At 37.1% G+C, this 24,199-nt stretch overlaps 2 protein-coding genes and 2 non-coding genes across 5 annotated transcripts in view; 2 read left to right on the top strand and 2 right to left on the bottom strand.

Moving 5' to 3' along the window:
- LOC127858499 (endoplasmic reticulum-Golgi intermediate compartment protein 3-like) overlaps positions 1-23,738 on the top strand; it is a 42,404-nt gene extending 18,666 nt beyond the window's left edge. Inside the window, exons 7-13 of the mRNA XM_052395693.1 lie at positions 235-292; positions 804-835; positions 2,467-2,563; positions 13,962-14,026; positions 16,331-16,464; positions 18,805-18,860; positions 22,085-23,738. Of these exons, the coding sequence (XP_052251653.1) occupies positions 235-292; positions 804-835; positions 2,467-2,563; positions 13,962-14,026; positions 16,331-16,464; positions 18,805-18,860; positions 22,085-22,164 (522 nt within the window). The 3' untranslated portion in view covers positions 22,165-23,738. The remainder of the gene's footprint in view (positions 1-234; positions 293-803; positions 836-2,466; positions 2,564-13,961; positions 14,027-16,330; positions 16,465-18,804; positions 18,861-22,084) is intronic.
- Positions 8,384-12,878, bottom strand: LOC127858505 (reactive oxygen species modulator 1-like). 2 transcript variants are annotated; one of them, XM_052395703.1, is made up of 3 exons: positions 12,747-12,878; positions 10,736-10,871; positions 8,384-8,913 (listed from the first exon to the last, which is right to left on the bottom strand). In XM_052395703.1, exons 2-3 carry the CDS (start codon positions 10,861-10,863, stop codon positions 8,805-8,807), a joined length of 237 nt encoding a protein of 78 aa, XP_052251663.1. In that variant the 5' UTR covers positions 10,864-10,871; positions 12,747-12,878; the 3' UTR covers positions 8,384-8,804. The 2 variants fall into 2 exon arrangements, with proteins under 2 accessions (XP_052251663.1, XP_052251662.1); XM_052395702.1 differs by having other exon boundaries at positions 12,716-12,877.
- Trnap-cgg (transfer RNA proline (anticodon CGG)) lies at positions 12,969-13,040 on the top strand. The gene has a single exon. It is a non-coding gene; the product is annotated as a tRNA-Pro (tRNA).
- Trnat-ugu (transfer RNA threonine (anticodon UGU)) lies at positions 19,081-19,154 on the bottom strand. Its single transcript has one exon. It is a non-coding gene; the product is annotated as a tRNA-Thr (tRNA).
- Positions 23,739-24,199: the final 461 nt, after the last annotated feature.

Here is a 24,199-nt window from a genome sequence, read left to right as displayed (position 1 = left end):
CATGTTGTGTTTATGGCGATTACTTGTACCGAGCGCTCTTTTAAAACAGGGAATATTGATACACTGATAGAGAAACCTTGTTTTTTTTTTTACAATCACCACCTTCTTTTACTGAAAAATACACTAATCGGAAAATTTCAAGTGCCCCGGGAACTCTGATTTCGAAATTCAAGTGCCTTGGCGAGGGATCGTTAAATTGCCTGTGGAAAGCCCTGTTGCACTGTATGTTTACAGGTGGGAGGCAATTTCCACATGGCGCCCGGGAAAAGCTTCCAACAGAGCCATGTCCATGGTGAGCCTATTATTATTACCACTCTGGAAAATGGGGCTTGAAACACAAGCATAAAGTGATGTCTGTGATAAGCCTGTCCAGTCTGCACAGGCTTATCAGGGACAACTCTCTCCGCCTAAAATAGATTTTTTTCGCTAAGAAGGGACTTCCTTTAAATGAAAAATACCATAAAAGCCTAAAATATTTTCCATTATTTAAGGCTAATCTGGGACGGCACCCTACGCACATGCATTAAACCCTGTTTTCCCAGAGCAAGGCCCCTAAAGATGTGAAGATCAATGTCCAAACAGTTTGTTGCTATAATGTCACATTTATCACTTTACATTACCAATTCTGAGTGAAAGTAAATTATAAACAAATTAATTCTACAGTATATGCTGGATTTTAGGTTACCTTCCATTCAAATTATATAATACAGACAATATAATCTACCAATGTGTGATGTCGAATCTTTGTCTCAGAAAGTTAGGGTTGACTGTCAAATCAATACTGTGACTTTGTTCCATTTCAGTCCATGACCTGCAAGCCATGGGCGGAGAAAAGGTGCGCATCATATTTTATTATCACATACAGCTTTAAGAAAAAATATTAGCATTGAATAAAGTTACAGTCAATCTTGTAGATGCGACCACTTGTATTAAGCGACCTTTGTCTTATGCGACCATTTTGAAATCCCATGGAGCTTTTTCGCTATATAATGATATTGTATTCAGTGACTTTTGTCTTACGCGACCAGCGACCGCTGATTTCTATGTATTTTGATGTCCAAATCATGAATTAAGCGACCACTAGGAGGTAAAAGTGGTTAATGTATTGATCTTTCAGGGACAAATCCGTGTTAATTGTTTATCTAAGCCGATAAGATGTACTGTAACACCGCTGCTATGTTTTCACACCAACCATTATGATTATGCTTTGTCTCGTTGACCGGTTCTGACCGGTATTGTTGTAGACTGCATATTAATTTATTGAGTTCAATAATAGAGGAACGTTTTACGCACAGTCTACAGCTTAAAAAGTTTACTATGTGGAACGTTAAGAGACAACTCCGATTTTTCTCGAGTATAGGTAACAGGTGCAGAAACAATGCACTGTACGCGACAAACATTTCCTGAGAAGTGCGGAAAATAAACTATTAATGGGCAACATCTGTCGAAATCCGTACATTACCAATTTGTAATTATGCTAATTAGTAGATATTTGTTAGCCAATCACATTGTTATTTACGTAATAAATTTTTCAATCAGGTCTGTTTGTTTGTTTTCAATTGACGTGTTTTAATTTTTTCAGCTCATTATGTATCTTAATCGAGTCAGATTTCCTTAAGCGTACATGCAGAAATTAAAATGTCAAAACGAAAAGTGTTAACGTTGAACGAGAAAATTCGGGTTTTGGAATTGTCAAAGAGTAAAAGTGCACGTAAAATTGCAGATGAGTTTGGAGTTGGTAAAACTCAAATTCAGAACATTCTTAAGCGTAAAGCCGAGGTGCTTGAAGACGTAGAAAATTATGTGTCAGGTGGAAAAAAACGTGAAAAATATTTCCTCGTCTATGTTGCTTTTGCAAATAAATATGTACACACAATTCATTTATAATATATGATAATTTATAATAAGTGAAAAAAGAAAACACATTATAAGTAAAATATTGTTTATGTATTGTGTTTATATTCATTTTATAATAAAAGTTAAAATCATTGTTGACAAAAGAGATTATCCTTCATATAGATTAAAATTGAGGGTAAGCATTCTTCCAGAATGGCCTTTTTTATTTAAAGACCATTTTATTAAGAGACCACTTTTGATTACTCCCTTGAGTGGTCTCTTAATACAAGATTGACTGCATTTTTATATTAAATTATCCTTTGTATAATTATTGTTTCATGTTAACAAAGCCTTAAGTGCTCATGATACAATCATGGATTCCGGATGTGGTATTTAAGTTCTATCATTTATCATTTTTTGCATCAATACACCTGTTTTAATCATATAAAAACACTGCATTATAATAGAAAACACTCCCAGATAATAGAAAACACTGCCCGATACTAAATCCTGGACCTACCAAACAAACTACACAAAATGTATCTCGATAAGTCAGATGTTCTCAACTCATTTGAGTTAGAATGTTTTAAAAGGTTAAACTCAAGCAATCATTGGGATTGGTTGTTACAGATGAACATGAGTCACACAGTTCATCACCTTTCCTTCGGTGAGGAGTACCCAGGCATTGTTAACCCCCTGGACGGACTGCACCAAATAGACCAGAAAAGTAAGTAACATTTGTGTGTACTTTAAAACACGAACATTCCGTGTAGTATAGTTAAATAAATGCATGAAAACTTTACCTTTGTTTGTACTTTAAAACATTTGGTGTAGGATTTATAGATCTTAGCACATTCTGTTTAAATGTTTGTGATAATAAAAGCTTGAAAACTTGACACAAGTGGAAATTTAATATTAAGAGATTGCAGCTTCAGAAAGCTCTGGTTCTAAAAGGGAAAAAGATTCATATGCAGTAAGGTTTTAGTTCCTGAAGTTATTATAGTGTATAGTGGAACTGTTTCAAAAAAATGCAAAATAACTGATTATTTTTTTAAACAATTTGTGTTTATCATCAGTATTTGCCTGAAATAATTAAAACATGACAAATACAAATAGTAACCAAAAAATACAATTTCTGAAATCACATGATCAGATTTTATATTTAAGCTTAACATATTTGCTTCGTTAGGATTATTATTACGTTTTAAGATTGACTATTCTTTGAATAGTTTGTGCTATACAGTCGAAACTGACCTAACGGCTACCTGAGAATAACGGTCACCTGCAGACAACGGTGGTTCTGGATTTCCCCCGACGAAAATCACTCTATATTACACTTGAGAATAACCGTCACCTGTCCATAACGGCTAATGGCCACTGTATTCCACTCCGAATTTCATGTTTGAACTGAAAGCAGCGGTCACGCGTCAGTCGTCTCGAGTCGCGAAAATTAAAAACCCAGCACATCATTTGTCTGTCTATTTTGCGGGTAAAACGTCTGATAGCGGTAATTGCCTTTAATGTTATAAAAGCGGCTCGCTGCAAGTAAACAAATAAAAGGGTGTTGAGAAGGTTTGTTTTCACGGGGATAATTATAGGGGGTATCTTCAAAAGAAAATATGTCAGAGTTTGTTACACGTTTAAAGTAATTATCGCTAATTAAATGATCGCTAATAAGTACATTGTTCTTACAACATTGAGTATCGATTTGAAAATAAAATTTTCAGATCATTTTTTAAAAGAGCTATCTAGCATACACAACACTTTTAAAAGCCATCTGAATAATAAATCACAGAATAACAATGAGTGGTAAACGTAAGATTCTCACATAAGAGGAGCGAGTCAAGTGTTTTTTGATAAAGAATGAATGAATGTTTGTATTTTGTATGAGGTTGTTAAATGAAAATGCTGTTTGTGTGATTTTTGCGTACAAATAAATTTTAACAAAATGTTTGCGTCTTTATCTTTGAATGAAAACGGTACAGTAATTCCGTACTATTGGTTAAGGACAGCGAATTTGCTTTTAAGAATTTTTCGGACATGACGTCAATGGCATGTGACAAGCCTTACTTACTGAATGAACGAGATGCATGAGTCAATTATACTAGCGTTGTAAAATCCTTGATTTAGTTTAACAATATGAAATTAAATCAATCTATAAGATATTATTCTGTAGTATTCAATGTAAGTTAATTCTGTTATTATGCTTAGTTATCGACAATGAGCCTTTGTTTAGCACTGTATGCAAACGACTGGGTGGGATAATGACGTAGCAATACTACCAGCTGACCAACCATCTTAAAATTGTGATCCGAAAACAACGGTCACCTGTTGACAACGGTCACTTTGGTCATATCCCTTGACTGACCGCTGTTCTCAGGTTTGACTGTACTTCTCCCCATTTGTCAATGCCTGTGTAATGTTCTGGTAAATGTGCAGCTTATCCATATCACAGTTCATATTAAAGGTATTAACCCTTTACCACTAAGATAAAGTATTTTGACGCATTTGAAGTTCCTTTGAAAGTTAAATTTAATTCAAGATCTTTCTTACTAGTTTTAAGTGTTTAAGGCTTCATTTCCAAACCTTAGATACTGATGAGCAGCAAACAGCATAAAACCTGAACAGACTGCGAGATACTCACAGGCTGATCTGGTTTTATACTGTTTGCACATAGCCATTTTCACTTTGCTTCTGAGTGGGAAAGGGTTCAATTGAAACTTAACAGAAGTTTGGGGTCATCGTGTTACTATCCTAACCAAGTTCTATAACTCTTTCCTTCAATTTAGCAGAATTATGCCCCTTTTTGTAGTTTGAAATTTTGGTTTGGTAAGGGTGAATGAACATGAATGTTTATTCTACAGGTATGCAATGGAAACTTCACACATGTGTTTGGACTAATTGTGTGAGATCACTTACCTAGGTCTGAACTTTAAAAACATTTGTTAAGGTTTTGGTGCATGTTGCCATTCAGGCTGAAATTGGCGTACAACAAATACATATCTCTCAATATGTGATAAAATCTGTTGTACACTTTTTTTCTAATACTAAAACTTAGTTTTGTAATAAGCAATCATTTCAGAATAAAAAGGGGATTTGTTGGTTTGCTCATGGTGAGCTTTTGTGATTGACATTTGTCCCTCGTACGTCGTCAGCATTTGCCTTGTTAACACTCTAGAGGCCACATTTATTGTCCAATCTTCATGAAATTTGGTCAGAAGATTTGTGCAAATAATATCTTGAATGAGTTTGAAAATGGTTCCAGTTGGTTGAAAAACATGGCCACCAGGGCGCGGTGCATTTTTCCTTATATGGTTATTGTAAAATCTTGTAAACACTCTAGAGGCAACATTAATTGTCTTATCATCATGAAACTTGTTCAGAAGATTTTTCTCAATTATATCTTAGGCAAGTTTGAAAATGGCTCTGGTTGCTGGAAAACATGGCCGCCAGGGGGCAGGGCAATTTTCCTTATATGGCTATAGAAAAACACAACAGGCCAATTTTATTGCCATATTGTCATGATTCAGGTCGTGGGTGATTCAACAACAAACAATAAAGTACACGAATTATTTCGATTCTAACACGATTTTTACTAAAGATTTATACAATGTGTATTATTTTTCTTGTGTACTATGTTATGTAAAGTTCCGCCCATAAAAATAACTTTCGGCTGTTCTGTCAATCAAAACCGCAACTTTCATTGCCATATTATTACGCTGGTGGAACATGTATCGGCATGTTCTGTTAGTTACAGCGCGTGCTTTCAGTGTATAAGGTCCGCCCACAATTATTGCAGAATATCCGATTTTTTTCTTTGTTTATATGTAAGTTTACTGACTGTATCATGCATGAAATGCACAATTTCCATGAGGATAACATCGAGGTTTTAATCTCCGAAGTAACTGTCCACGATTTTATCATGGACGAGCACACATTACGGACCGATTAGTGAACTAGGTATAAGCCAGTGAAATTATCGATTGATATTGACACTGGGTTATTCACGCTTGACTAATACACAACCGCGCAAATCTTCGTTGTTTGGGGGTCATACGCTGATACTAGTCGGCTTACGTGCAATAGACTGGTCCTGACCGGTTTAAAGACTGCAGTGAATGGTTTATCACACCTAATCGACATAAGAATGTAATTAGGGTATGCTAGCATGTGCACTGCGTAATCGATTTCATGACATGGGAATTTTAGCAAACAGAATCAGACCGACTGTTTGGGATTTTTAATCGGTCTTTCATGACTCCAATCGGTCTAGGACCGACAAAACCGAAAAAAATATGATCCCTGGTCATGAAACTTGGACAGAAGATTTGTCCAATGATATCTTGGACGAGTTTGAACAATGGTTCCAGTTGGTTTAAAAACATGGCCGCCATAGGTAGGGCACTTTTTCTTATATACTCTTTAAGTCACATTTATAGTCCAATCTTCATTAAACTTGGTCAGAACATTTGTTTTAAAAATGTCTTGGAGTGCTTCGAAAATGGTTCTAGTCTGTTGAAAAACATGGGGCGGGGCATTTTTCCTACTGTGGCTATAGTAAAACTTGTTAATACTCTAGAGGCCACATTTATTGTCCGATCATCATGAAACTTGGTCAGAAGATTTGTCCCAATGATACCATCCAAGATATCAAAAATGATTCGGTTGGTTGTAAAACACGGCTGCCAGAGGGCGGGGCATTATTCCGAATATTGCTATAGTAAAAACTTGCTAACACTAAAGGCCACATTTATTGTCCAATCATCATGAAACTTGGGCAGAAGATTTGTCCCAATAATATCGTAGACAAGTTCGAAAATGGTTCTGGTCTTTTGAAAAACATAGCCGCAAGGGGATGGGGAATTTATCCTTATATGGCAATACATGGCTATAGTAAAACCTTGTTAACACCTTAGAGGCCACATTTATCCGGTCACTGTGGCCAAGTCGATAAGGGGTTTGCCTCAGGATTGGGACTTGTTCCGAGATGGCATGTTCGTCAGCTGCGAGCTAATTAAAAATGAATGGTTAATGACTTATATCTGCCTGGCACCAGGCATAGCAGTAGGAGATTTGAGGTACATCATCGTAACATTGTATTCGGCCAAATAAAGTCACATAAGCCCAATTGGCTGGCCCTTTCAATAGGGGTGACACAATAATAAACAAGGGACAAAATTGTCACAAAACCAGGTTTTCATTGTGAAAAAAAATCTGATTAAGGGAGACAACTCAAACTGAACTTTTGAAATGAACAAACAAAATTAACCCCCTTTGTAAGTTTGTTTCTAAATAAATCTATTTTAAGTTGTGGTGACCTTGACATTGGAGATATTGACGTGATTCTTTCGTGCGACACACCGTCCCATGATGGTGAACAAATGTGCCAAATAATTGTAAAATCTCACAATGAATGACATAGTTATGGCCCAGACAAGCTCATTTATTGCCAATTTTGACCTTTGAACTCAAAGTGTGACCTTGACCTTGGAGATATCGACGTAATAATTTCGCGCAACACACCGTCCAATGATGGTGAACAAATGTGCCAAATGATTTTAAAATATGACAATGAACGACATAGTTATGGCCCGGACAAGCTTGTTCCGCCCGCCCGCCAGCCAGCCCGCTCGCATTCGCCAATCTAATAACCAGTTTTTTCCTTCGGAAAACCTGGTTAAAAAGACCTTTACCTTTTGTATTTTCTGATCTTCATGAAACTCGGTCAGAAGATTTATCCCGTTCATATTTTGGACCATCTCGAAAATGGTTAGGGTTGGCTGAAAAACATGGAGCCCAGGGCATTTTTCCTCATGTGGCAATATCGAAAACTTAAACTTGTTATCACTATAAGTCACATTTATTGTCCAATCTTCACAAAACTTGGTCAGAAAATGTGTTCTAATGATATCTTGGATGAGTTTGAAAATGGTTTTGGTCTGTTAAAAAATATGGCCACCAGTGGTCGAGGAATTGATCCTTATATGGCTATAGTAAAACCTTGTTTGCAATCTAAAAGTTACATTTATAGTTCTCTCTTCATGAACTTGGTCAGAACATTGGTTAGGCTGCACAGAACAGGTCAGTTCCTATGTATCTTAGGTGAGCGACTCTGGGCCTTTCATGCCCTGTTGTTTACTTTTTTCTTCATCATAGTCAAATAATGTCCTAAAGCATTAAACATTTCAGAAATACTAAATAGAGCGACAGCATGCAATACATCTTTAATTACCATTAACCTATGGAATATTTAACTATTTATCTTTTGAAAGTTCTTTTCTGCAGCAGTTAATGTAAGTTTGCACTTTGTTACCTAATGTTTTTATGCAGCAGACAAGGCCATCTTTGATAACTCTTCAATGCCAGAAAATTTGTTCAATGCATTATGACATTGTTAAAATTCTAATGCCACATTAAACCAATCTAATCAGATCTGAATCTGAGAATGATTTGTACTTCACATAGTTTTGCTTGTTTGTTTTGGTGTTTCAGATAAGTATATGGGATCACAAAATATGCATAAAACTGACTAGTAAAACAGGAAAACAATTTTTTACGTTTTATTGAACAAGCAAGTTCAATAACATGAATTTACTCATTATTGTTCAATTAATTTAATACATAACTATCAACTGTCCAAATAAATGTGTTACAAATATTAATATCACTCCGTGATTGTATAGTCAATATGTCTACCATATAAATAAAATATATCTTTTAGAATTAATTATGCTGTACTAAAATTAATGGATGAAAGAATAGAAAGGAAAACATATGCAATTTTCTCAAATTTATCTTAAACTTCAGTATATAATTATTAAACACCAATGTCTGGAGCCAGTTGCTTTTCCATGCTTTGTACTTTCCTTCGGACATTTGGTCTGTATTCTTGCTTATACATTAGTTGACTTTTGGTTTTCTTCATTGTATGACACAAAGTCCTATTATATCAATTGAGATGTATTTTGCTAGCACCGTATTCCTGAACCAATAGCCATGAATGTCCCGAAAGTTCCACCTCCTTGTAAACTTGATTTCCCGACTGTCTGTATAAGTTCTCGTCCACGCAGACCAAACCTGAATTGAGAGAAATACATAATGTAGATATTGTTTTATTGACTTTAAATATCAAGACGATTTATTTAATTACATGGTAACTTATAGCTGAAACTCAGAAAGTTAAGAAAATGTTTTTTCCTCCTGATTTAAATGTTAATAACTTTTAACCCTTTCCCGCTTAGAAGCAAAGTGAAAATGGCAATCTGCAACCAGCATAAAAGCCAGAACAGCCTGCAGGTACCCATAACTCCCAGTCTGTTCAGGTTTGATGCTGTTTGCTGCTCATTGGTACCTTAGGGTTGGAAATGAAGCCTTCAGAATTTAAATCTAACAAGAAAGGTCTCAAATTGTATTTGATGTTGAAAAGGACTAGAAATGTGTCAAAGTGCATATCTTGAGTGGTAAACGGTTAAACCACCCTATTGATATCTATTTGTCACTTCTGATTGTTTACCTGAGAGGCATAACACATTTCTGATTGTTCAACTGAGAGGCTGAAAGCATTTCTAATTATTCACCTTAGAGTCAGAAAGCATTCTGAGTGTTCATCTGAGAGCGTGAAAGCTTTTTGAGTGTTCATCTGAAAGCCTAAAACCTGTTATGATTGTTTAACTGAGAGGCTTAAATCATTTCTGATTGTTCACATGAGAGCCTAAAAGCATTTCTGATTGTTCACCTGAGAGGCTTAAAGCATTTCTGATTGTTCACCTGAGAGCCTGAAATCATTTCTAATTGTTCACCTGAGAGACTGAAAGCATTTCTGATTGTTCACCTGAGAGCCTAAAAGCTTTGCAGATTGTTCACCTGACAGTCTGAAAGCTATTCGAGCCTAAAAGCATTTCTGAGTGTTCGTCTGAGAGCCTTAAAGCATTTCTGATTGTTCACCTGAGAGCCTGAAATCATTTCTGATTGTTCACCTGAGAGCCTTAAAGCATTTCTGATTGTTCACCTTAGAGCCTGAAATCATTTCTAATTGTCCACCTGAGAGCCTGAAAGCACTTCTGATTGTTCACCTGAGAGGCTTAAAGCATTTCTGATTGTTCACCTGAGAGACTGAAAGCATGTCTGATTGTTCACCTTAGAGCCTAAAAGCTTTTCAGATTGTTCACCTGACAGTCTGAAAGCTATTCAAGCCTAAAAGCATTTCTGAGTGTTCGTCTGAGAGCCTTAAAGCATTTCTGATTGTTCACCTGAGAGCCTGAAATCATTACTGATTGTTCACCTGAGATCCTTAAAGCATTTCTGATTGTTCATCTGAGAGCCTGAAATCATTTCTTAATGTCCACTTGAGAGCCTGAAAGCACTTCTGATTGTTCACCTGAGAGGCTTAAAGCATTTCTGATTGTTAACCTGAGAGACTGAAAGCATGTCTGATTGTTCACCTGAGAGCCTAAAAGCTTTTCAGATTGTTATCCTGACAGTCTGAAAGCTATTCCAGCCTGCAAGCATTTCTGAGTGTTCGTCTGATAGCCTCAAAGCATTTCTGATTGTTCACCTGAGAGCCTGAAATCATTTCTGAGTGTTCGTCTGAGAGCCTTAAAGTATTTCTGATTGTTCACCTGAGAGACTGAAAGCATTTCTGATTGTTCACCCGAGAGCCTGAAAGGATTTCTAATTGTCCACCTGAGAGCCTAAAAGCACTTCTGATTGTTCATCTGAAAGCCTTTCTGATTGTTCACCTGAGAGCCTGAAAGGATTTCGGATTTTTCACTTGAGAGCCAGAATGCATTGCTATTTGTTAACCTGACTGTCAGAACGCCATTTCTGATTGTTCACCAGAGAGCCTGAAAGCATTTCTGATTATTCACCTGAGAGCCAGAACTCATTTCTGATTGTTCACCTGAGAGCCTGAAAGCCTCCAAAGAGCACGCCTGTGGCTATTCCCACACTGAAGCCCATCATGAAGCCTAGCTTGATCCTGTCCCAACAGCTGGGCCCTCCCCCTCCATATCCCTGTGGCACTGGCATTAATTACACTGAAACAAAGGCACAATATTTAGTGAAGTTATTTGTTGGTTCTTTGTTTTCTTCATAAGTATTTTATCGTTTTTTTGTAACCTTGAAAAGTATTTCAATCAAATCACTGTTGTTGGTAAACAAACTTTCTCATTTGTCAGGGCACGCTTTGCCGGTCTTATGACTTAACAAGTACAGTCAAGTTACCATTACCGGATCAGTAGCGTAATTAAGTTGTTCTGGTGAAAAGCAATACCTGTTTTGAGACTTCTTTTACACCAGTTTTATTAAATATAACCTTTGCTTACTGATTCAGCAGCTGCACATAGTTTTATTTTTAAACGCAGGTAAAATGTATTTGTGTTGTTTTTTTTCGCTGCAGAATTATGAATATATGCATTAACGGATCAGTTGTAGTCATAACTAATCACGTGACTGAAACCACTCAGGGGGCATCTAACACGCTATTTGAACTGTCGAAACATGAAATGATTTGTTTACAATTACCAAGTTACATTGCCAGTTATAAATTATATTCATTTTTTTTATTATTATTTTTTTTTTATATGTGATCTTGTATCCACACTTTATGCATGACGTTCTTGTGTGAATTATCTTTTGAAAATCCTAAAAAGACCGAAAATATATGGGCATCTTATAAATTATGTAAATTGTTTGAAACATATCTAATCATCGATATTGAACATGGAACATAAATAAAAGATTAAGATTAAGACCATCTATAGTAAGAATCAACAATATTTGCATATATTTTAATAAAATATTTTATCAATACTCATATTATCATGCTGCTTGATCCGTTATTGCCCTTATTCTTAATTTCATCCCTTATATCCCTAATTCATCATTTCATTTAAGGTGTTGCAAAATCTTAAACATGAATCAATACCGAAATGGACTTTTGCAGGCAGACAGACTACTAAATGGCCTTTAAATTAATGCGTAAACTTCTTACTTTCCAACAGAGTTATAGCACGTGGCTGCGAAAAATGTTCAACCTCGATTTGGAAACGAGACAGAAATCAACTAAGTCGTATATACATGTCAGCAAAACATACCGAAATGTTTGACAAAGAGTAGCTCCGATTACGACTCAATCAATGCGCTTTAAAGAACAGGCCTTGAAGATGCTGTGTGCAAAATATCATCTAAAAATGTCAACTATTTATCGCGATACGCAGTCATGAACATCAAAGTGATCCGCCATGGGTAATATTTCGGTAATGGTAACTTGACTGTACTAAGCGCAAATATGTATGTCAGTTAATGAGTTCTTGATTTGTATCATTGGATTAAAAAAACATGCAACAAATTATAACCACACCAAAAGATTATTACAAACTTACATGATTCTGTTTTATAGTTCATAAAAATATAAGTGTGTTAACGTTTATTTAGTGTATCGGTTATTTATTATCAATAACTAATATTAATCAAGTCATATTAAATTTGTAGTATCAATAATCCAACTCCCAGCTATTGACACTCTGAGCTGTACATAGGTACTATTGTACTCATAAAAGCTCAGAGCATTTAAGAAGAACTAATTAAATTATAAATTTGTGGTTAATCAGCATTCATATCGTCCTTTAACTTGCAATATTTGCTTTTTATTCATAAAAACAAACCAGAACACTTTTAAGTTTCCAAATTTGCGTACTTTTTCGGCAAAGTAAAAATGAGCGAGATTACACCAGATTTGGTGAACACATGTTCGATGTTTACATGGTGCGAATCTCGTTCTGATTTCATAAACTTTTAATTTGTATTTCTTCGTTTACATAGCAATTTTAGTTTAGAATGTAACGTATGAGTACATAAAGTTGTGCATACAAAAACATACCAATAACGGTTGTCTGAACTTTAATATATACCATAAAATGTAAATGTTAATCAACTTGATGTCAATTTCGGACGGCTCTATATTGTTATCATGATGTCCGGAATGTTACGAAGATGTACGAATAAATGTGAAATATTAATGACCAATCGAAAAGCACGAACGAAAAACCGTCGTATTCCGGATTATATCGTATCTTATGAAAATCGTAAACGTGTCGATTATTTATACTGTTATCTGCGCTACATTTACTCATGGCCCAATGGTCTAGGGGTATGATTCTCGCTTCGGGTGCGAGAGGTCCCGGGTTCAAATCCCGGTTGGGCCCATGTACATTTTATGAGTTTTTCTTTTGAATTTTCCCCCTAAAAACCTGGTTATTTCTATATTTTGAAGTTGATTTTAAAAAGCTTAATTGTTGCTGACGGTTATTTTAGATTTCCCGATAGTTGTATGAAATCAAAATGGTGTCGTATTGTGCGTATTGCTTTAACTTAAAACGGTAGACTTCAAAATTTGTTTACGCACAGATATATATCAATGTTTATTGCTTTATACAATCACTGTGTTGTATGATCATATACATGTTTACATTACAGTATATGTATGATATTGAATTAAAAAAAAAAAAAATCAATGTTTATTGTTAAATGTTTGGTTTACGTTATATATATATATATATATATATATATATATATATATATATATATATATATATATATATATATATATATATATATATATATATATATATATATGTGGTTAGTAAATTAGCCTCGCAGAGAGGATGTATTTATTTAAGCCAATCAATATGTCGGTCTGTTTGTTTGTCGATCGAATCGTCCGCAATTTTTTTTTTAATTTGTGGAGCGACCTTCTTCCACATTTTTCAAGCGATCAAATTGAAACTTAAGATGAAGTGTACTGTAGACGTGCAAGACTAATTGATTTAACCACGAGTCATTAATAACGATCAAAATGAAACAACTTACTGTAAATGAAAACGATTCAAAGTTTTAATGACAAAGAAAGGAATCAGAGTTGTTGCAATATAATAGCATGAGTGTTGGTATAAAAGTTTCATCTTTGGTTTTCACGTACGACCGTATTAAAAACACGAATGAGCAATTTCTGCCATATGTTATAAATTGATTATATTCCGACAGAACCTTCTGCCTTTGAACTTAAGATCCATTATGGTCAATTTTATCAATTAACAAACAAAAACAATTTCAATGTGTAATTTCAGCGATGACAATGTTCCAATACTTCATCAAGGTGGTACCGACTACGTACATAGACGTCAGCGGGAAAGTAAGTGGCAATCAGTCATGAGAACAGCGTTATTTGAGTATATTATAAGTTCTGGGCCCGTGTTCACTAACCCATTTCAGTCGTTAATATAAAAACAAAACTGTGTTTTCAATCCTTTATTTCATTATACATGCATAAATATTCAAACATTTATACAAAAGAGCACATTCATAAATAAGGTACCTGTTAAAAAACGACTAGCATATTTTGCAAAGTTTCAATCGACCCTGGGAATAAAGACCACCTGTGAACAAAGACCACATCGACCAAATCCCCTGAATGGTCTTTATTGACAGGTTAGACTGTATATATAAAACGCGACATATACGTATGAATATAAATGTCGCGTATGTCCGAATTAATTGTTCTAAGGGAAGAATGGTGTAGTTGGAGCTCTTTAATTCCGCGCCATGGTTAAATGTATTATTCTATTAAAACATTACAGTATTAAGATTTTTAGCTCTACTGCCAAAAGCAGAAGAGCTTATGGGATAGCATGGTGTTTGTCTGTCTGTGTGCGTGTGCGTGCGTGCGTGCGCGCGCGTGCGTTAGACTTTTCTTGTTTATCCGATCAAGTCCACAGTTTTCATCCGATTCTTTTCAAACTTGTTCAGTCTCTTTATATTAATGAGGACTCGAACCCTATTGATTTTCAGGTCACTGGGTCAAATGTCAAGGTCACAGTGACTCGAAATAGTAAAATGGTTTCCCGATGATAACTCAAGAATGCTTAGGCATAGGATCATGAAACTTCATAGGAACATTGATCATGACTGGCTGATGACCCCTTTTAATTTTCAGGTCACTAGGTCAAAGGTCAAGGTCACAGTGACTCGAAATAGTAAAATGGTTACTTTTTCTTGTTTATCCGATAATGTCCACAGTTTTCATCCGATTCTTTTCAAACTTGTTCAGTGTCTTTATATTAATGAGGACTCGAACCCTATTGATTTTCAGGTTACTGGGTCACAAGTCAAGGTCAAAGTGACTCGAAATAGTAAAATGGTTTCCAGATGTTAACTCAAGAATGCTTAGGCCTAGGATCATGAAACTTCATAGGTACATTGATCATGACTGGCTGATGACCCCTATTGATTTTCGGGTCACTAGGTCAAAGGTCAAGGTCACAGTGACTCGAAATAGTAAAATGGTTCCCGGATGATAACTCAAGAATGCTTAGGCCTAGGATCATGAAACTTCATAGTTACATTGATCATGACTGGCAGATGACCCCTATTGATTTTCAGGCCACTAGGTCAAAGGTAAAGGTCACAGTGACTCGAAACAGTAAAATGGTTTCCAGATGATAACTCAAGAATGCTTACGCCTAGGATCATGAAACTTCATGAGTACATTGATCATGACTGGCATATGACCCCTATTAATTTTCAGGTCAAAGATCAAGGTCACAGTGACTCAAAACAGTAAAATGGTTTCCGGATGATAACTCAAGAATAATAAGGCCTGGTATCATGAAACTTTATAGGTACATTGATCATGACTGGCAGATGACCCCTATTGATTTTCAGGTCACTAGGTCAAAGGTCAAGGTCGCAGTGACAAAAACGTATTCACACAATGCTGCCACTACAACTGACAGCCCATATGGGGCATGTTTTACAAACAGCCCTTGTTTAAAAAGAGCAATATCGAAGCAATAAGTCCAGAATGACTTCCCCTTGAATATGAGAAAATTTTGAAATCCCGCTTGTTTACGCAATTAAAACCACAGTTTTTATCCAATTATTTCCAAATTTGCACAGTATCTTTATATCAATGAGGACTTGAACCCTATTGAATATGAGCAGTATCAGAGAAATAAGTACACAATAATCTCCCCTTGAATTTGAGAAAATTCTCCTTGTTTACGCGATTAAGTACACAGTTTCCATCTTATTCTTTCCAAACTTGCACAGTGTTTATAGCAGTAGAGCGATTCAGGCCCTCATGGGCCTCTTGTTTAAATGTTAATCTAAGAAGTGGTTGGTGAATACGTGCGCATGTTTTCCTTAATGTGCACGTTACGATGCGTCGCACCGTATGTGTGACGGAACTTGTCTTGTTAGACAAAAGTAATGTACATGTTTTAGTATTTTGTTGCAAATCATATGATACATATTAAGAATATATACAAAACCGAGTATTCGGAACCGGTTCAATACGCGGGCATTTTTGACAGTTGAGATGATAGCTAGAACACATGTCGTCCGGTTAATAAAGGATCAACGTTTTTTACTCCAATTTCTCGTGTAGTATTGGCACCATCGCAATAATGCCTGCTCAAACCGTCTCGTTCTAATACAGGCAGTACACACAAACCAGTTTTCGGCGACGAAACACTCCAAGGTGGTTGGTCAGCTGGGAGAGTCCGGACTTCCGGGCATCTTCGTCACGTACGAGTTGTCGCCCATGATGGTTAAATACACCGAAAAACGCAGGTACGAATTTCAGAACTTTTTTTTCAGACTTATTTGTACTCCCTGAAAAATACTGAAACTTTGATTAAAATGAACAGGCTTAGTTATATTTTCTCTTGTTTTAGCTTTTTGTTATGTCCCCCACTATAGTAGTGGGGGACATATTGTTTTTGCCCTGTCTGTTGGTCTGTCTGTTTGCGCCAACTTTAACATTTTGCAATAACTTTTGCTATATTGAAGATAGCAACTTCATATTTGGCATGCATGTGTATCTCATGAAGCTGCACATTTTGAGTGGTGAAAGGTCAAGGTCATCCTTCAAGGTCAGAGGTCAAATATATGTGGCCAAAATCCCTCATTTTATGAATACTTTTGCAATATTGAAGATAGCAACTTGATATTTGGCATGCATGTGTATCTCATGGAGCTGCACATTTTGAGTGGTGAAAGGTCAAGGTAAAGGTCATCCTTCAAGGTCAGAGGTCAAATATATGTGGCCCAAATCGCTTATTTTATAAATACTTTTGCAATATTGAAGATAGCAACTTGATATTTGGCATGCATGTGCATCTCATGGAGCTGCACATTTTGAGTGGTGAAAGGTCAAGGTCAAGGTCATCCTTCAAGGTCAGAGGTCAAATATATGTGGCCCAAATCGCTTATTTTATGAATTCTTTTGCAATATTGAAGATAGCAACTTGATATTTGGCATGCATGTGTATCTCATAGAGCTGCACATTTTGAGTGGTGAAAGGTCAAGGTCAAGTTCATCCATCACAAGGTCAAGGTCATCCTACAAGGTCAAACGTCATATAGGGGGACATTGTGTTTCACAAACACATCTTGTTAATCCATTTTGTTATTTGAGTGTAATCTCATTCCATTGTTTCATTTTGTATAAGCCAAATCTAAATATTTCTTCATAATACAGCTTTATTATTTATAGTTATTATACAATCCTATTACTTTAAGACGTGTATACTTCCGAGTCCCGAAATTGGGAGCATGTACTAGTGGCCAGTTCGATTTCAAATTTTGGTGCACGGTGAATATGTGTTTGAAGAAAGATTCCAACAATTTTATCCGTCATAATCGATGCCCGTCCGTTTATCTTTCCACCTTGCCGCCCGATACTTCCTTTCCTCGCGATATATAATATTAATGCATTATCTCTCCAGGGAAGACAATAGCTCAACATTTAAAGTTTCAAACTCATCGTATTGTGTTTTTTTAGATAGTGATTGCCATTTGATTGAAAATACGATGTTAAAAGGAAGTTTTCCTTTCTGTTCGATATGTCAGTTACAGATGATCCAAATTTGATGAAATATGCAGTATCCTCATTACGTGAATATGTTTAAAAAGTAATTGTTCACTAAAAGGACCTTCTCTAAGGAATCTTGCGTTTCCGAGAAAGACGTAAGGAACTTATTATTCGAATTTGATGAAAAGGCATATGTAATATAATTTAATGTCGTTCCGCTCCAATGACTTTTAGGGAGTTTCATTGCTATCCAAGATCTCTGGAACTAAAAAGTCATGTTCAATTACACGTAAGGAAATATTTGCTTTCAATGATTCATGCGCATTTTGCCAGATCGTTCAATCCGCTGATCTTAGAAATTTGTTGATGGACGTATTTTCGTTTAATATGTCAATTTATTGCTTACATGTCTACAAACATAAACGTATACTATTGAACACACGTGAGGTACAGTGAGATATTGACAAAGCTAAATAAACTGTTGAGTTGTGTGAAAACAAAGCAAAAAAGTTTAACAATTTTAACAACATTAAATTACTGCACTTTGATTCCGGACTTGTTTGAAGTAATCAAAGACATTCTGAATGTGTTTTATAAGCATTACATTAATGTTCATATAGCCAAAAGAATAAGCTTTATTAAGAATTAGTATACACCATGTAATTATAATATAATGTCAAAGCACATTATCAGATAGCATCCCGCATTTTTTAACTTCCAATGATATTCTAAACAATGTTTATCGCGAAAAGCGCTATCAGAGAATACTTATAATTTTATTTAAAGGACGTTTTTTGTGAGACCTTTTTAACAACTGTATGCAGATAGGCAAATGATCTAGTTTCAACAAAATGTAAAACTATCATTTGTTCGTCAAGTTGACCCGAAAATGATCTGAAGCGATCAGTCATGCGCGGACCGTACACTACGGAATATATTGGACGCACGCGCGTGCAATGCAATAAAATATTGGACGGTCGCGTGTTATGAATGACGAGAGCTACTTGCATGTTATAAATACAGGAATAAATAAAATTGATTACTGGTAATTTCAAACAATCCGTATAAAATGTATATATGATAGTCTCCTTTTTCAGGTCGTTCATGCATTTTCTGACGGGGGTCTGTGCAATAATTGGAGGCATATTTACAGGTAAGGACGTCACTGGTAATGGTCCTTGCTGGGAAAATACATACACCCTAAAGTTGTTTGAGTGTTGCTGAAATGTCCGTGATCGGGGGCGCCTGGATTTAATCCGAGCAAAACTTTTGGGCGACACATGTTTTCATACACAAATAAGACATGCTAAGATGGACACTCGTGGATCGGCTTTCTATCATTTATGCTTTTGTCACAGGTTGAGAAAATTGTGTGGCCAGTCCGGGACTCGAACCCGGGACACCTCGCTTACAGGGCGAGTGCTCTCCCGACTGAGCTAACCGGGCCGCCACACAACTCCTCCCCTTACGTGACCAAGTTCAGACGTGACATACACCCCCACTTGCATGTGTATTCGTCCTCGAATACAGGGATTCGGGGTGATATATAATTAACCATGGGCCTCCGTAGGAGTATACCCAGGTAACGTCACGGCCCCACGTTGGGCGCCAAATGTCACAGGGTGAGAAAATTGTGCGGCCAGTCCGAGACTCGAACCCGGGACACCTCGCTTACAGGGCGACTGAGCTAACCGGGCCGCCACACAACTCCTCCCCTTACGTGACCAAGTTCAGACCGTGACACTTTTGTCATGAACAAATCATGATACTTAAATATGTAATAAGGGACGGTGGATAGATGCACTGGTGAAGTGGTCGGAGAACAATACATTTGGAAAAAGAGTAGTTATTTTAGTCGCAAATTACTTAACTGTACTATGTAAAACTGTTTTTCATAGTTAACAATGGAGAAATGTTTAACGTATGCTTAGTGCTGGAAATATATTTATAAAATTTCATATCAATATACGAAATCCATATTGCTTTGTTTGTACTGAGTCCATACAACAACTAATCGTCAGGTCTGGGCAAAACTGCAAAAACATGTTCTTAAGCAAATATATATGTGCCGCGCTGTGAAACAACGTGGCGTATTACATGTGCGTAAACTTAAGTGTCGTCCCAGATTAACCTGTGCAGTTGACATAAGCTAATAATGAACGACACTTTCCGTTTCATAGAATTTTTCATTTAAAGGAAGTCCCTTCAAAACAAAAATCAAGTCACGGCGGAAAGTGTTGTATCTTATCAGCATGTGAAAACTGCACAGGCTAATCTGGGACGACACTTTACGTACATGCAGTTAGGCCACGCTTTCCCAGATCACGTCTCAACTGAAAGTTTAGCAGTGATCCACCACTAGCACGTTTGCTTTCCTATTTCAGTGGCAGGCCTTATAGACTCCATGATCCACCACTAGCACGTTTGCTTTCCTATTTCAGTGGCAGGCCTTATAGACTCCATGATCCACCACTAGCACGTTTGCTTCCCTATTTCAGTGGCAGGCCTTATAGACTCCATGATCCACCACTAGCACGTTTGCTTTCCTATTTCAGTGGCAGGCCTTATAGACTCCATGATCCACCACTAGCACGTTTGCTTTCCTATTTCAGTGGCAGGCCTTATAGACTCAATGATCCACCACTGGCATGTTTGCTTTCCTATTTCAGTGGCAGGCCTTATAGACTCCATGATCCACCACTAGCACGTTTGCTTTCCTATTTCAGTGGCAGGCCTTATAGACTCCATGATCCACCACTAGCACGTTTGCTTTCCTATTTCAGTGGCAGGCCTTATAGACTCCATGATCCACCACTAGCATGTTTGCTTTCCTATTTCGGTGGCAGGCCTTATAGACTCCATGATCCACCACTAGCATGTTTGCTTTCCTATTTCGGTGGCAGGCCTTATAGACTCCATGATCCACCACTAGCATGTTTGCTTTCCTATTTCAGTGGCAGGCCTAATAGACTCCATGATCCACCACTAGCACGTTTGCTTTCCTATTTCAGTGGCAGGCCTTATAGACTCCATGATCCACCACTAGCACGTTTGCTTTCCTATTTCAGTGGCAGGCCTTATAGACTCCATGATCCACCACTAGCACTTTTGCTTTCCTATTTCAGTGGCAGGCCTTATAGACTCCATGATCCACCACTAGCACGTTTGCTTTCCTATTTCAGTGGCAGGCCTAATAGACTCCATGATCCACCACTAGCACGTTTGCTTTCCTATTTCAGTGGCAGGCCTTATAGACTCCATGATCCACCACTAGCACGTTTGCTTTCCTATTTCAGTGGCAGGCCTTATAGACTCCATGATCCACCACTAGCACGTTTGCTTTCCTATTTCAGTGGCAGGCCTTGTAGACTCCATGATCCACCACTAGCACGTTTGCTTTCCTATTTCAGTGGCAGGCCTTGTAGACTCCATGATCCACCACTAGCACGTTTGCTTTCCTATTTCAGTGGCAGGCCTTGTAGACTCCATGACCCACCACTAGCACGTTTGCTTTCCTATTTCAGTGGCAGGCCTTATAGACTCCATGATCCACCACTAGCACGTTTGCTTTCCTATTTCATTGGCAGGCTTATAGACTCCATGATCCACCACTAGCACGTTTGCTTCCCTATTTCATTGGCAGGCTTATAGACTCCATGATCCACCACTAGCACGTTTGCTTTCCTATTTCAGTGGCAGGCCTTATAGACTCCATGATCCACCACTAGCACGTTTGCTTTCCTATTTCAGTGGCAGGCCTTATAGACTCCATGATCCACCACTAGCACGTTTGCTTTCCTATTTCAGTGGCAGGCCTTATAGACTCCATGATCCACCACTAGCACGTTTGCTTTCCTATTTCAGTGGCAGGCCTTATAGACTCCATGATCCACCACTAGCACGTTTGCTTTCCTATTTCAGTGGCAGGCCTTATAGACTCCATGATCTACCACTAGCACGTTTGCTTTCCTATTTCAGTGGCAGGCCTTATAGACTCCATGATCCACCACTAGCACGTTTGCTTTCCTATTTCAGTGGCAGGCCTTATAGACTCCATGATCCACCACTAGCACGTTTGCTTTCCTATTTCAGTGGCAGGCCTTATAGACTCCATGATCTACCACTAGCACGTTTGCTTTCCTATTTCAGTGGCAGGCCTTATAGACTCCATGATCCACCACTAGCACGTTTGCTTTCCTATTTCAGTGGCAGGCCTTATAGACTTCATGTTCCACCACTAGCACGTTTGCTTTCCTATTTCAGTGGCAGGCCTTATAGACTCCATGATCCACCACTAGCACGTTTGCTTTCCTATTTCAGTGGCAGGCCTTATAGACTCCATGATCCACCACTAGCACGTTTGCTTTCCTATTTCAGTGGCAGGCCTTATAGACTCCATGATCTACCACTCAGCGAGAGCTCTGCAGAAGAAAATAGAGCTCGGCAAAGCCACGTGATCTCAGCGCCATTTTGCGATGCAAATGAACAACGCTCTGAAAAAACGGGACTTAATGCGTGCGCGTAAACTGACGTCCCAGAATAGCCTGTGTAGTTAGCCCAGGCTTATCAGGAACGACACTTTCTGCTTTTATGGAATTTTTCGTGTAGAGGAAGTCTCTTCTAAATAAGAATCCAGTCTAGGCGAAAAGTGTCGTCCCTAATTTTGTACGACAGCATACGCTCATACATTATTTCAGCCCCGTTTTCATAGAGCGCGGCTCAAATAGCAATACATCTTTGCATTTTCACTTCTGTGCTTTTAACATTTGTCCTGCTGAATTTTGAAACTGCTTTATTCATAAATTACATTTAGAAAGAACACTTATATGATTTATTTAAAAAAAAACTAAAAAAACTCAAGTGTGTTTTGAACACAATTTGGGGGGACAATTCCAATTAATTTTCACAAATATAATCATTGTGGTATGTCGTGGCATACATTAAACTTTCATGTTGTATGGATCGTGAAAGCCACTTTGCAATTATGCCATCTGTTGTTGAATGATTAATATGCCAGTTTCATACTTGTTTCTTTCTGTTTACACCAAATATATAAATGCTTAAAGCTATGTCCAGGGGAGGACTTGTTGTAGATATATTGCACCACTTGCTGAAACAATGCGTTACATTGACAGTGTCTGTATTATATGAACCACTTTGCTGTTACTTTTCATTACAAATTGTTATAGAACGAGTTATGATTTTTTTCTGAAGTCTCAGATGTTAAATATTGCCACTGTTTAATCTTTGTTACTTTAATATATGCTTAATATACTGAATACTAATAATTAATTTAAATTATATAGCACGGGCATATTACAGAAATGCTTGCTCTTAATGTTCAAGTGCTATATAAAATAACATTCTGTTAAATCATTGTTGGGTGGCTGAACGTACTAGTAATAATTTCAGTGCAATACAAATACTATATAGTCATATATCCATTTTGGTTACTTTCGTAGATTAAGCAAAGTATAGCTTCTTAAAACTACTTTTACTTTTAATAAGCAAAATCATGTAGAGATAAGACATGAAAATATGCATATCAGATTAGACTTACTGCCCTTTTGTCAGTAGTGATATTCTGTAATAGATTACAGTAGCTTGTTGTTAGTGTTGGTATTGCGTTATCCGCAGCATATAATCAGGTGTATGTTATTGTGAAAGCTTGGTTATACTATTTATAGACTAGTTTTAAAATTAATGTATTATTCTGAATTCCGGATCACTGAGCAAGCATCAAGTTGTTCTGTTATATAAGGGAATTGTTACTGTAGTTTATTTAGTTCTTCTGTGCTCAAATGAACTGGGATTTGTTACTGTATTTATTTAGTCGCTCAGTGTTCAGTTTACCTAAACAGTTTGATTATACCCACATCGTTTTGACAGTTGGATTTCAAGCACACATGTTTGTATTTGTTGGAAATATTCAGCTTTAATCAAACTGAAACACATCAGCGCTTGCGTCGTTTATCATTTAGTCACTTCACTGTATAAATTATATGAATAAATGTTTTAAATCTTAAACAAATTTACTTGTTTGTTCTCAAATAATCCGCAATAAACATGGGATGATACTTTACTAGGACGATATGGTATTGAGGTTATTTTGGTGCCAGAAAGACGACAAATTCAAGATTACATGTCTTCTCGTAGGATAATCTTAATGAGCACTGACGTGAAGCTGACCCATCCCGGTCCCCAAAACTATGCATCACGGGGAAAACCCTTCAGCCCCGATCAGTTGCTTGCTATCTTGCGCATCCGCGACTGGGAGGTCAAGGGTTCGATCCCCAGTGGGAGCATTCCTGTGCTATCCTCCAGAAACCAAGAACTGCTTCTATTCCCAGGAAACGGACTTAGGAGCGTTTGAATAAGCCAAAGGCTTTAAATGCAAGCAAGCTAAAATAAATTGGTTTAAACTAACTGTTCAGGATACACGATAGTTGGAATACAGTTGCATATCTGTATAAAACTTTCCACCAAATAATG

This window comes from Dreissena polymorpha, chromosome 14 (assembly GCF_020536995.1).
Source record: "Dreissena polymorpha isolate Duluth1 chromosome 14, UMN_Dpol_1.0, whole genome shotgun sequence".
In the NCBI taxonomy this organism is placed as follows: domain Eukaryota; kingdom Metazoa; phylum Mollusca; class Bivalvia; order Myida; family Dreissenidae; genus Dreissena; species Dreissena polymorpha.
This window is presented reverse-complemented; position numbering and strand designations above follow the sequence as displayed.